Below are 13635 nucleotides of genomic sequence, written 5' to 3'. Positions count from 1 at the left end.
CTTCAACTGATCTCACAGTACAAGGTCCCGTAACTAAATCAGCTGTTAGTCGGCGCTAACTTGTTGCCATCACTCGCCGATATGCTAACTCGGTGACGGTGGCACCGATACGCGATCATGACGGACATTGAAAAAATGTACCATCAAATTCTTGTGACGCCCGAAGACAGAGATTATCAACGCATTCTCTAGCGTCACTCACTCAGCGATCTGGTTCGCGAGTATCGATTGAACACGGTGACATATGGTCTGTCGTGTGCGCCATTTCTCGCTACACTTCGTCAGCTCGCCGACGACGAAAACGCAAGATTTCCGCGAGGTTTCGCCGTACTGAGACACGACTGCTACGTCGACATTGTGACCGGAGCATACACTAAAGACGAAACAATCGCGAAGCAAAGACAATCCGAGCTGCGTCAGCTGTGCATGGCGGGCGGATTCCCGTTGAAAAAATGGGCCGTCAACCATCCTGAAATTTTCGTTGGCATTCCTGCGAATCACTGTCTCGCGGATTCGCGGCTTGGGAACACGAAAGCTCACACAACGCTGGGCTTGCAATGGCATCCGGTCGACAATACATTCACCTTTCAATTCGGAGCCGCACCGTTGAAAAATTCACCAAGAGGAAGGTTCTCTCGAAGACCACGCGTTTATTTGATCTGCTCGGACAGTTGACACCAGCAGTGATCCGCGCAAAAATCCTGCTTCAGCGTGGTTGCGAAAGCTAAACTAGGACGCTCCGCTCCCTCAAACAGATGTCTGGCATTGGAGTCGTTTCCTGGAGGAACTCCCAAGGCTTAAACAGTTTCGAATCAATCGTGGTTGAACACGGACGCCAAGAACGCGAAAGTCGAACTGCACGGATTCGCCGACACGTCCGAATGAGGATATGCAGCCGTGGTGTATCTTCATGTCATCAGCACTGACAATGTTAACGTCTCCTACTAGCGGCAAAGAGCAAAGTCACTCCAATCAAGCCAGTGTCCTTGTCGCGATTGGAACTGTGCGCCACCACCTTGCTTATGAAATTAGTCGCACACACGCGTACTGTTTTAAGCTTGTTCACAGCTCCAGTCACTCTTTGGTCCGACTCCAAGGTCACTCTCCAAGGTCACTCTAGATTCAGAGCCATGCCTCTCGATGGAAGACTTACGGACAACCGCGTGTCCATCATACAAGAGGCACTTCCAGAAGGACAATGGCGTCATGTTCCCTGAAGGGACAACCCGGCCGATTGCACCTTTTGGGGGATAACATCAGGAGAGTTTATGAATCATCCACTTTGATGGTCAAGTCCCTCTTGGCTGCTCAAAGACAACTCCACTTGGCCTAACGCACAGCCTGAAGCTCCATCGGAGGAATTACTCGAGCAACGCGTCCACTCTCGCACTATCACGTCAAAGGTGATCACGGAGCTGGAGCTCCTTCTCCGATTCTCCTCACTTCACCGGCTCCTGAAGGTCACAGCGTACTTATGTTGGCTGCGTCCAAGAAGGATGCCAACAACGAAAGGAAGTCCGGAGTCGACCTTAACACCCGACGAGCTCGACGCCGCACTAGGACGATGGATCCGAGCAGTCCAAGCACTGCATTATGCGCACGAGGTCACTGCTACCAAAAATCAGTGCCCGATGCTACCTCGCAGCCAGTTGCGGACTTTGAGTCCCTTCATCGACAAACAAGAGGTGCTGAGAGTCGAAGGTCGCCTGAAGCACGCAGTTCTCTCTCCGGACGAGTGGCATCCGATGATCATTCCGCCGCACTCACACTTCGCACACCTCTTGATATCATCATATCACTGCTGAACACTTCATGGAGGAGTGTAGTTGACTCTGGACCTGTTGCGACTGCGGTATTGGATTCCTCGAGGACGAGCTATGATAAAGTATTAGTTGCATCGGTGCGTCACTTGTACCAGATGGAGAGGAGTCACGTCACAGCCGCCAATAGGGTAACCTTCCTCAAGGACACGTAACTCCTGCACGTCCATTCCTCAGAACCGGCATCGACTATGCCGGGCCGATATTCATTCGCACGAATCTAGGACGCGGGCCTTCCACAAGGCCTTCATTGTAATCTTTGTGTGTCTCTATTCTAAAGCGACGCATCTTGAGGTCGTTTTCGATTACATGACAGACGCATTCCTGGCCGCACTCCGTCGATTCATATCACGGAGAGGACTATACTCGGATATCTACTCCGACTGTGGCACGAACTTCATTGGCGCCGATCGACAGATACGAGAACTTCTTCGCGCATCTTCCGTCAACGACAGCGAATGCTGCTATCACAGAAGGAATCCGATGGCACTTTAACTCACCTTTCGCACCTCACTTCGAAGGCCTCTGGGAAGCAGCAATAAAATCGACGAAGTACCATCTTCGAAGAGTAATCGGCAACGCTCACCTACGAGGAGATCAGCACTCTCCTAGCTCAGGTAGAGACCTACCTGAATTCTCGGCCCTTGCTGGCGTTATCTGACGATCCCGACGACCTCTCTGCGCTCACTCCAGGACATCTGCTCATCGGAGCTCCGCTGCTAGCCATTCCAGAACCGTCGCTCACAGAGAAGGCAACAAGCTCTCTCTCTCTCGTTGGCAGCATCTTCAAAGAATGCGCGATCATTTTTGGGAAAGGTGGTCACGCGAGTACCTGCATTCTTTGACCTCACGCTCGAAGTGATGCAATGTAAGCACTGCACCTCAGATTGACTCATTGTGCCTCATACTCTCAGAGACATCACCGCCAAGTAAATGATCTCTAGCTCGCATCACCAAACTGCACTCAGGAGAGGACGGTGTGACCCGAATGGCAACTGTTCGCACAGCTTCTTCCGAGCTCATCCGATCTCTAAATTAATGATGCTGCCTGGACCTACTGCCTCGACCACTCTACTCGCAAGAGCAGTAAAACTGCACATTGTATTAAACTGCGCGATCTTCTTCAATGTACTCGCGTTAGTCAAAGCGCGTGTAATCGCAGTAATGTTCGCATTAATCTTGTTTGCCTTTCGCAATTTTCGATGATGCGAATTTTTCAATTTCTTTATAATAACATATTTACTGCTTAATGTAATGTACTATACACTTACATTTTCGCCGTTTAGTTTCGAAATTATTCTGATTACGTTCACAAATATTGAGCAACCAATGCCTTGTAATCACGATTATCCGCTAATTCCTTTTAATTGATGTCATAGCTAGATATGACCGCGTCTGCGTCATTATATTTCTTAAATACTTTCTTATTAGTTTAAACTCAAAGCGTCTCCGATCATGTACACAGGCTTCCACGACACCGTGCGTGGAAGCCTGTGTACATGATCGGAGACGCTTTGAGTTTAAACTAATAAGAAAGTGCGTGGCAAAATCAGCATGCACCACCTAAAACGCCACGATCTCTCAAGCAATAAACCAAACTCGCGACATCTGTACGCTTGTCAAGAGCGTTAATTTCGTTACTGCGTGACAAGGCGAGCGGGATGTTCGAGACATAACCGAAACAGATAGTTTTTTGCAGATTCGGTGTACGTGTGACATGAGGAGTGGAAGCTTCTAGAAGAATTCCAAGCGTTTTTAGAGATTTCCAAAACACAAACTTGGCCATCACATCGTCAATAAAGTCGAAAAACATAAGCTAAGCCGTATGTCGTACGTATACAAATTTCAACCGCTATAACGGCAAGCTAATTCAGATCAGTCGCAGCGCACGCGCGAAACACGTAACATGTGTACACCCCAATCAGGATTCTTGATTTAGCGGTCGCGCATGGCAATAGCGTACCGCTTGGCCATCGCGCTCGAAAATCACCAATCGCTGCCCGAAACAGGAGGTCACCTCAAATTTTTCAATTTTGCGAGAATCTCATAGACGATTGTAAAAGGAAGCCTTTGTTCTTCAAAGAGGATAAAAGGCAAAATCGAGCAGCAATGCTCCTCTTCGCTGGTCAGAGTCAATGCTTCGCTATAAGTGCAATGCCGCCGCCAGAAATCGCCGCATTCGATTCACGATCGAGAATTCGCGTAAATCGAACTTCAGCTAAAACGCCGTCTCACTCAAAATTTTCTCGCTGTCGTTCTCGCTTTAACTCGCTCTCGAACAATAATACATTATTGTAACCTAAAATATGGCATTGGACATAAGGAAAAAGTGCTACTACGGCTTCGTATCGATATAATTATTAGTTAAAAATCTATACTTTATGTATATTTCAAATTTTTAGTATTAGTGATATATATTGAAACGCGGCCTACATTGCATGTGTACATAATATTAGGGGTTTGCATTAAAAGCCGCTGTTTTTTCTTTATATTTGAGCACTTATTTCAATAACAAAATATATGAATACCTCAATCAAAGTATTTTCCCTCGAAAGCTATGACTTTTTGCCACTTTTCAGGCAGAAGTTGAATTCCACGACGAAAGAATAGTCTGTCTTTTGAGTCAATCCATTCAGCAATCCAATTTTCGACTTCGCTATAATTATGGAAGTGTGTATCTTCTAGAGCATGTTGCATCGATCGGAACAGATGATAATCGCTTGGTGCTAAGTTCGGAGAATACGCTGGGTGCGGGAGAACCTCCCATTCGAGATCTATCAGTGTTTGTTTCACGGCTATAGCAACATGCGGCCGAGCGTTATCATGGAGTAAAATCATCTTTCGACGATTTGATGCAATTGATGGTTGTTTTTGCATCAAATTATCATTCAAACGTTCCAATTGTTGTTGATAACGCTCGGTGGTGATTGTTTCGTTCGGTTTAAGCAGCTCATAATACACGACACCTTCCATATCCCACCAAATACAGAGCATTGCTTTGTGACCGTGGATATTTCGCTTTGGAGTCGATATTGATGGTTGGCCAGGATCAACCCATGATTCTTTGCGTTTTGGGTTGTTGAAAAAGATCCATTTTTCATCGCCGGTCACGATACGCCACAAGAAACTCTTCTTGTTATGCTTTGCAAGCAAAGAAATTGGGATGTTTAAACGGTTGGCAATGGCATTTTCGGTCAATTCATGTGGCTGTCATTTTCCTTCTTTCTGAATCTTTCCCATAGCTTGTAAACGTCGAAAAATAGTTGATTTATCGACTTTCAGTTGTTGAGACAATTCTTTGAGTGTTTGAACTGGATTTTCTTCCAATAGAGCTTGCAGTTGTTCATCTTCGAATTTTTTCGGTTGACCTGTTCGTTGTTTGTCGTGAACGTCACAATCACCACTTTTGAATCGTCGAAACCAGTCTCTACATACTGTTTCCGATGGAGCAGATTCACCATAAATTTCCGCAAGCAATCGATGAGTTTCAGCTGCACTTTTTTTCAAATCAAAATAGTGTAAAAGTACACATCGGAAAAACAACTTATCACGTTCCATTTTAATTCAGTTATAAAAAAGCACATATGTAAACAAGGATGACGTCTGTTGACTGAATTTTAGTAGGAAATGTTCACATTTAAAAATGATATAAGTAGCAGATGTCTCTGACCATAGCATACGCAGTTACTGCCATCTAAACGTGAACAGTGGCTTTTAATGCAAACCCCTAATACAACTATATTTCTAAGGATCTCCCGATTCCACAAATATAAAATTAATTTTAATTTCGATTTATTTTTTTCTCAATTCTCAAATTGAACAATTTTCCAAAATAAAATTAATCTTACATTTATGGAACCGAGCCTAATATATATTTTCGTCTCTGCTAAGATAGTAATGTAGGAAACGGAGAAAATATCGATAATTAATCAAGTCTCTCTAATATACGCTTGATTAATTATCGATATTTTTTTTCCGTTTCCTTATTAATCAAGCTCTAATATACGTACGCTATAGGCGTATATTAGAGTTCCTCTAGTAAAAGTTAAGACATAAGACTGGAAAAATGCCATTGTCGAGTAGCCGGAAACAGCACAATTCCATTATAGTTGACAGTTGTTAATCCGATTTCGCGTTCGCGCCTTCCTGCTAGGCAAGCGGCGTAGTACGCAGTATCGCCACGGAATGAACTCGTTTTCCGTAAGAAGAAAATGGATCCGTAAGAGGAATACGGATCCCTATAAAGAGGCGTATGCGAATGGAGTTCATCACATACTCTTAGCTTGATCAAGGCACTTATTATGGAACAAGTCGGAATAAATTCTGATCGGAATTATTCAATTATTCCCTAGATTTCTATTGGGTCATCTAAAAAGTATCCGCGATTTTTTGTCACTAGATGTGTGTTGATGGTCATATATCTAGTGACAAAGTACCGCGGATATTTTTTAAATGACCCAATATTATGTTTTCTAAGGAAAATGAAATAATTCTGATCGGAATTCATTCCAACATGATCTATGATCTATGAAGTACCCAGAGTGTGCTCATAGTGCCTCTAAAAGTACTTTTTTTTAATAGAGTTATTCATAGTTAGTTCAATTAGTAAAATAGAAAATTTTCATTAAAACAATACTTATAATCGATAGAACCGATTTTGTAAAATATACTAAAAACTTCTTTTGCTTTGTCAATTAATAAATAATCCATATATCTATTTAAAAATAAATTATGTACAACAAAAAACAAAATAAGTTATAACTGCAACTGTCAAATTAACAACATATAAAAATAAACATGATTAAATTCTTCCTGAAACAAAGGTAGTTTTCAGTATGCTATGTATATTTATATAAACATTTAAAAAATTAACAATTAAATTGCAAAAATATGTCTCTATAATATACATAAAATACATAAATATATATGATATATATTATATGTATCAAAAGTTAAAAAATGCAATTTATCAATATAAGTAATTAAAATTTTATCGGATCAAAATAGAATATTTTAGGAACGTTTTATATTATAATAGTACAATAAGAATTCCCAGTAAGCAAGAAATATTTTGGAACATTTCAACAACATTGTAGCAATGTTATAACATTGCTACAATGTTGTTGAAATGTTCCAAAATGTTTCTTGCTTACTGGGTTACAAATGTCTCGAGATAATCATATGGACGATTTAATGTTTTGGATCAGAATGGGATGAATCTGATCAAATTAGGATATCCTAAGGAAATACATTGCTATGTGGGATGTTTCGGTCTCACAATTAAGTCTTCTTCAGATACGCAAGTCGTATATATACAGATGATTCAACATCATAATGGTTGAAAGCAGTCGAAGAGATAGATAAAATTATAAACATGATAATGATGATCAGAGAGATGTTTTGCAGAGAGACGAAAATTACGGAAATACTCGCAAACGGCTGGACGACCGGTTGTTTAAAATTTCCCGATATTTTGGTAAAAAGTCAAGTTAAAAATAAAATAAAAGAAACAAAATTCGAGCAAATGCGTCAGTTTGGTAAAATAACTCATCTAACTGGCCATAAAGTTAAGTTTTGCTTGTCGAGAAGATGCTCGTCAATTTCTATATTATTAAGCGTGTTGGTCTGTATAATGAAATAATAATAATATCACAGAGGAAAAAGTTAGTCACAATATAAAATTAACGTTAAGCCGAAATCAGACTACCCATTGAAGATTGAGGATTGAAGATTGAAAGATTGAAATTTGACCAATCAAAACAATAGAACCTAAAATTCCTTTGTCCTCATTGGTCAGAATTTTAATCTTCAATCTTCAATTTCAATCTTCAATGCGTAGTCTGATTCCGGCCTTAAGGATAATTATTATACAGAAAAAGTATTTAAAATGAGACACGTAACATGTTATTGTCACGATACACGAATATTGACTGACGAATAATAAAATAATCTCCCTCAGTATCCGTTTGTAAATTTAGACTGTTTTTTTTTGTTTTTTGATGTTTAACATTTCCGAAATCAAATGCTTATTATAACATGATTCTTCATCTAAAATTTTTATGTTGTCCCAATCAAAGTCATGTTCGTGTAAAATTATTAAAATTAAAAACAATATGTTCAAACATATTATACTGAGGGCCTCCATAAAGCTTACATATCATTGATAAACAAAATCTGACAATATCAAGATTTTTATTATTCGTCAGTGTTCGTCTACCATAACAGTAATATATTATAAGTTTACCACGTGTCTTATTTTAAATACTTTTTCATATAATAATTATTGTCTTTATACTTAACGTTAATTTTATAGAAGTACAAATTAGTTCGGTCCATTTTCCAAAAGATGGCTCCGGCTTGTGAATGGTTCATAGTGACAGCTGATTTTGGTGTTTTCAGAGAGGTTACACGTGCTAATAATATTCAGTTTATATCGCTTTGAATTTCATACAAAAATCTTGATTTTTACTGTGTTTGAAATGTCGAATTTTGTGTTAACCAAGCAGCATTTGCGGGAGATTCTAATTTTCTGCTTTAATTGGAAGAAAAGTGCAGCTGAAGCCCATCGAATACTTGTCGAAGTTTATGGTGACACTGCTCTAATTGATAAATCATGTAGGGAATGGTTTCGACGTTTCAAGGATGAAGGTTTCAAGGATTTCAGTGTTGAAAGACAAGCTTCGCTTTGAACAAAAAATTCAAAGACAAAGAATTAAAGGCATTACTCGAAGAAGATCAGAGTCAAACGCAAAAGGAGCTTGCAGAATCATTGGGAGTAACTCAACAAGCCGTTTCTGCACGATTGAGAACCATGGGAATAATTCAAAAACAAGGAAATTGGGTGCCTTATGAACTGAAACCGAGAGGTTGAAAGGCGATTTTTCACTTGCGAACAGCTGATTCAAAGGCAAGAAAGAAAAGGATTTTTGCATCAGATTGTGACTGAAGTTGAGAAGTGGATATTCTACGACAATCCAAGAAGAAAAAATACTACGCTAAACCCGGTCAATCGTTGCCATCGACCTCAACATCAACATCAAAGCCGAACATTCATAGTTCGAAGATCATGCTCTGTATCTGATGGGACCAAAAGAGTTGTTTACTATGAGCTGCTGAAACCTGGCGATTCCATTACGGGTGATCGGTATCGACTACAATTGATTCGTTTGAGCCGTGCATTGCGAGAAAAACGGCCGGAATACGAGCAAAGACATGATAAAGTTATTTTTCTTCATGATAACGCTCGGCCTCATGTTGCAAAAGTCGTAAAAAAATATTTGGAAACACTCAAATTGGATGTTTTACCGCACCCGCCGTATTCTCTGGACATTGCTCCTTCTGATTACTGGTTGTTCCGAAGGATGCAGCACGTCACCGGTTGACTTCTTTCGCAGAAATCGAAAATTGGCTCCAAAATTGGATCACCTCCAAAGACGAGTCATTTTTTTCGAGATGGAATTCGAAAATTGCCTGAGAGATGGGAAAAAGTAGTAGCCAATACTTTAATTAATCTGTTCATTCATTTTGTTTTGAAATAAATGCATTTTTGAACACAAAAAAACGGACTGAACTAATTTGTACTCCCAATAAAATTATGACTAACTTTTTCCACTGTGATATCGTTATTATTTTATTATACAGACCAACACACTGACGCTTAATAACATAGAAATTGATGAGTATTTTCTCAACATGCAAAACTTAACTTTATGATCAGTTAAGTTATTTTACCAGAGTGACGCATTTGCTCGAATTTTTTCTCTTTCTAGTTATCATTATATCATGTTCATGATTTTATTTATCTCTTTGACTGCGTTCAACCATTGTGACATCACCTATACATATACGACGTTTAGATACGATTTGCGTATCTGAAGAAGGCTTAATCGTGAGACCGAAATATGTAATATACATGATTTTTTTCAGTAAAAACTAATGTATTCTTAATAACTGATGTATGCTTAATAACTGATGTATTTTTTAATTGATAAAATTCTTTTTTCCGATTGTTTAATCAAATGCTTCGAAGCATTCGTAGTGGCTAGAGATCCTATAATCAGAGTTTGGCAAAAGCGGGCACAACTTCTGATTGGTTCTCCACCTTGGTCCACTCAGTATTCTTCGGATAGCTTCGTACATTGGCTGTGTTCCAAAATTGTTTGCCAGCGCTGGCAGCACTATCAACACCGTTTCAAAAATCATCATAGCACTCTATGGCAGTGCTGCGAGAGAAAGACGTCACTAATTTTGTCATCATTTCCTGCTGCGGCTGCTGTGGCTGAAGAGATAAGGTGGCTCCAAGATGGCGAGTATCGTTCCAATTTGAAATGCATATTCGCACCAATTATGCTTACTAAAATTGGAACGTTGTTGGTAGCATGTTTTTATAACGACATACCTGCAGCGTTGGCAATCAATTTTGGAACATAGCCATTGTCGGAAAACGAGTGCGAAGAAAAGAAAGAATTAAGCGGTGAGCACAGACTCTTGCATAATGCATAACACGTAATGCATAAGAAAATAAATCAATTAAAGTCCTTTGTTTCTTTCCTTTTGTTGCGTCTCAGGGGACCGGTCTCCGAGTTCGAGTCAACCTGAAGCTATGATGGGGTCGGAATTCACGGTTTCTGATATTGGCGGCTGCTATTGATTTTGTCCAAATTGCCGATTGGCTAGATACGAGCACTAGATATAGCGATTATGGTCGACTCTGAGTCGTTCCACGGTTGCTCCCAAATATACTAGGAATCTTTCCTAGCACTCGGAGCAATCTGTGACCGCGCGAAGGGTAACGAGTATCAAAGAACACGCATGACAAGTCTCAAACTGCTCGGAGTAACCGAGGTGGACATAATCACAAAATCCTGCAATAATTCTCCTTTTCGTGAAAGGATAACGAGGAATAATACTCAGTGCATTTAATCGTCCCGCTCTCCTTATGATAAAATAGGGCGGATACGCAACACTATGGACCCACGCGACGTAAGGATTGATCAGTAGAGTCGAGTGTCGATAGGGGCGCGCGAACGCAGGAATAGAAGGCACATGCTCTGTGGTTCATTCATGATAAGGTATTAATTAGCGAAAAGTAAAATAGTAGCTTTGTTACCTTGAAATGCTCAAATGGATACTGTGCGGTGTTCCCAATTGTCAGCAAGAAGGAGGGGAGGTGGTTGGAATACCAAGGCCTCTATTGCTCCCTGGGCGAATCCGGCTGCTAATTTCGGTCGCATTAATAGCCACGCGCGATCACTTTTCGTTAGTGTTTTGCAACGAATTATATCGTCAATGTTAATAATTAGCGAGAAGATGGGATAATCATTAAGCATACTTAGATTAAGTATATATTTTAAAACGATTCATATCAGTACATTAATTACCGGAGTAATAATTAATGGTTATGCGAGAGTAGGATTATTTTTAATTTAAATTAGATTACGAACTAGGAATTAGAACCTGCATTGCAGAACCTGCAATTATTAATAAAATTAGAAATTGAATTAGCAAAAGAGAGTTGTGTTCAGACTTAGAATAATAATTTACACGCGGCGCTTAAACTTAGAGCGGCGAAAATGGCCAGACAACGAAAGGAGAATGAATCTCGCGCGCTTCCTCTATATTATACATCGTTCACTGCTGCTCTCTAATTTTTCTTTTATTGGCGTCTCTAAGATCCCCTTCCATTGACCATACTACCGTTGATAAGTGTGGGGAGAAGCGTCAGGTACGTTCGCGGGCAAGAGATGCCTGCGTGCTCGGGGCTGTTAGTAAGTCTGTTCAAAAAAGTCATTGGAAAAAATGAAGTTATTGCGGACATCTCCCCCCCTAAAAATAAAACGTTGGACTATATTCAACGTTTATTCAGTTGATAAGTTTACAGTGTAATTTCTTAATCTAACGCTTTTACTTAACGCATGTTATATCCGTCGCAATTTTCTTAGTCTATGGTAATGCTATCACAATTTGTTCAAAGATAAGTCTTACTAAATGTTCGAGATACAGCTAACACAGTTTTTGCAGATTTAGCGTACGTGCGACATGCGGATCGGAAGCTTCTAAAAGGATTCCAAGCATCCTTAAAGATTTCCAAAACATAAATTTGGCTATCACCTCGTCAATAAAGTCAAAAAACATAAGCTAAGCCGCATGTCGTACGTAGGCAGATCTCAACCGCTATAACGGCGAACCAACTCAGATCGGTCGCAGCGCACGCATGACGCGCGCTCGCATGACGCAAAACGTGTAATATGCGTACATCCCAATCAAGAATCCAGATTTAGCGGGCGCGCATGGCAATAGCGTACCGCTTGGCCATCGCGCTCGAAATTGCCAATCGCTGTCCGAAACAGAGGGTCACCTCAAATTTTTCAATTTTGCGAGAATCTCATAGGCGAATGCAAAGGGAAGCCTTTGTTCTTCGAAGAGGATAAAAGGCAAAATCGAGAAGCAATGACCCTCTTTTTCTTCGCTGTTCTCGATTAGAATCGCTACAAGTGCAATCGCCTAGGAGACGCTCTAAAAAACTGCCACGTTCCGCGATAGAGAATTCGCGTAAATCGAACTTCAGCTGAAACGTCGTATCACTCAAAATTTTCTCGCCATCGCTCTCGCTCTAATTCGCTCTCGAACACTAAGTCTTAGTAAGTTATTTATTTAATAATGATTACACTCTCCTTATTATACAGTAGTGCGCGTTCTTTATACTGCACAGATTTTTCACTCACATTTTCACTGGATGTTGGTGCAGAGGTAGGGAGTTGAACTTCTGTCGTGGGATGGGACTTGGTGGGGAGGGGGGGATAAGGAGAAGTGCCTCCCAGTCCCCTTACCTTCTAGGGATGTCCTTTTCGCTGGGTCCTGCTAGATGCAGCAGCAGCTGTGTGACGGAGCTCCAAATAGCCCCGAGCAGATGTAAACTCCAGCCATACACCGAGTGAAGCGCATAGCTGTGGATTACTGTATCCATGATTAGCTTGATGATAAGAAAGATTGCCATAACTCCCGTGCTCGCTGATCCGAATGTAATGAATCCCTGCCAGAGCGCCTCTGCGCTTTTGGCAATTTTTTCCAAAGATTTCTCGTCGAAAAGGTTTGTCATCGAGACGCTTTCTGAAGGTATGTTGTGGCCCATTGCTCCTCGCGCCAAGGTGTTCAACATTTGTGGTTTTTCTACCGGAAACATTATATGGTTACGGAGCCTGTTTAGGTCCTCATCCGAGTAGATCCCACTGGTAGCGAGCGCTGCGGGTGTGACATATCTCCACATTGGTCCCGTCAGCGATTGAATTATGGGTGGAAATAATGATTCTACCAGGCACGGCATAAAGCGGAACCAGATCCCATGTATTTTGTACATGGTTGGCAGGAGCTTGCTGCAGCCTTTCTGTTCGCGTTAGTATTCTTGATCCAGGTAAAAAAAAAGCCGATTTATTTCTGTAGATCACAGGTAATTCAGCATTCCTTCGTATGTCGGATTTTACATTCCACTCGAACACACTTAATGAGATGTACGGCTTCTCCAGCCATTACGTGTATCCAGGCCGTGTATCCAGGGGATTTCATGATGTGATGCGTCATTTCATCTGGCGCGATGATAGTGTGAGTGCATTTTGGAGTATTTGTTTCTCCAAGGCGCACTTTTGTTCTGTTATGTCCCGGTATAAGCGTGTCAGTTGCGTCCTGATATGTTTCTCCACATATACAAATTTAGAATTTACGTAAGTTAAAATATCCAGGTTGCTCATGGAGATTCTCGATCGTACCCTAAAATCTCGGTCTTGTCGTGTTTCCAGGATAAAAAGCGAGTGTTCCGTCT

The 13635-nt window shown here is 40.9% G+C and overlaps 2 protein-coding genes across 2 annotated transcripts in view; one reads left to right on the top strand and one right to left on the bottom strand.

Moving 5' to 3' along the window:
* The window catches only part of sl (small wing phospholipase C gamma 1), a 71860-nt gene that overhangs the window by 30180 nt on the left and 28045 nt on the right, over positions 1 to 13635 (top strand). The window lies entirely within an intron of this gene.
* Positions 10232 to 13272, bottom strand: LOC147908353 (uncharacterized). The gene has a single exon (XM_087410427.1). It carries the CDS (start codon positions 13174 to 13176, stop codon positions 12646 to 12648), a length of 531 nt encoding a protein of 176 aa, XP_087266553.1. The 5' UTR covers positions 13177 to 13272; the 3' UTR covers positions 10232 to 12645.

This window comes from Acromyrmex echinatior, chromosome 10 (assembly GCF_024713525.1).
Source record: "Acromyrmex echinatior isolate Ae372 chromosome 10, ASM2471352v2, whole genome shotgun sequence".
Classification (NCBI taxonomy): Eukaryota; Metazoa; Arthropoda; class Insecta; order Hymenoptera; family Formicidae; genus Acromyrmex; species Acromyrmex echinatior.
This window is presented reverse-complemented; position numbering and strand designations above follow the sequence as displayed.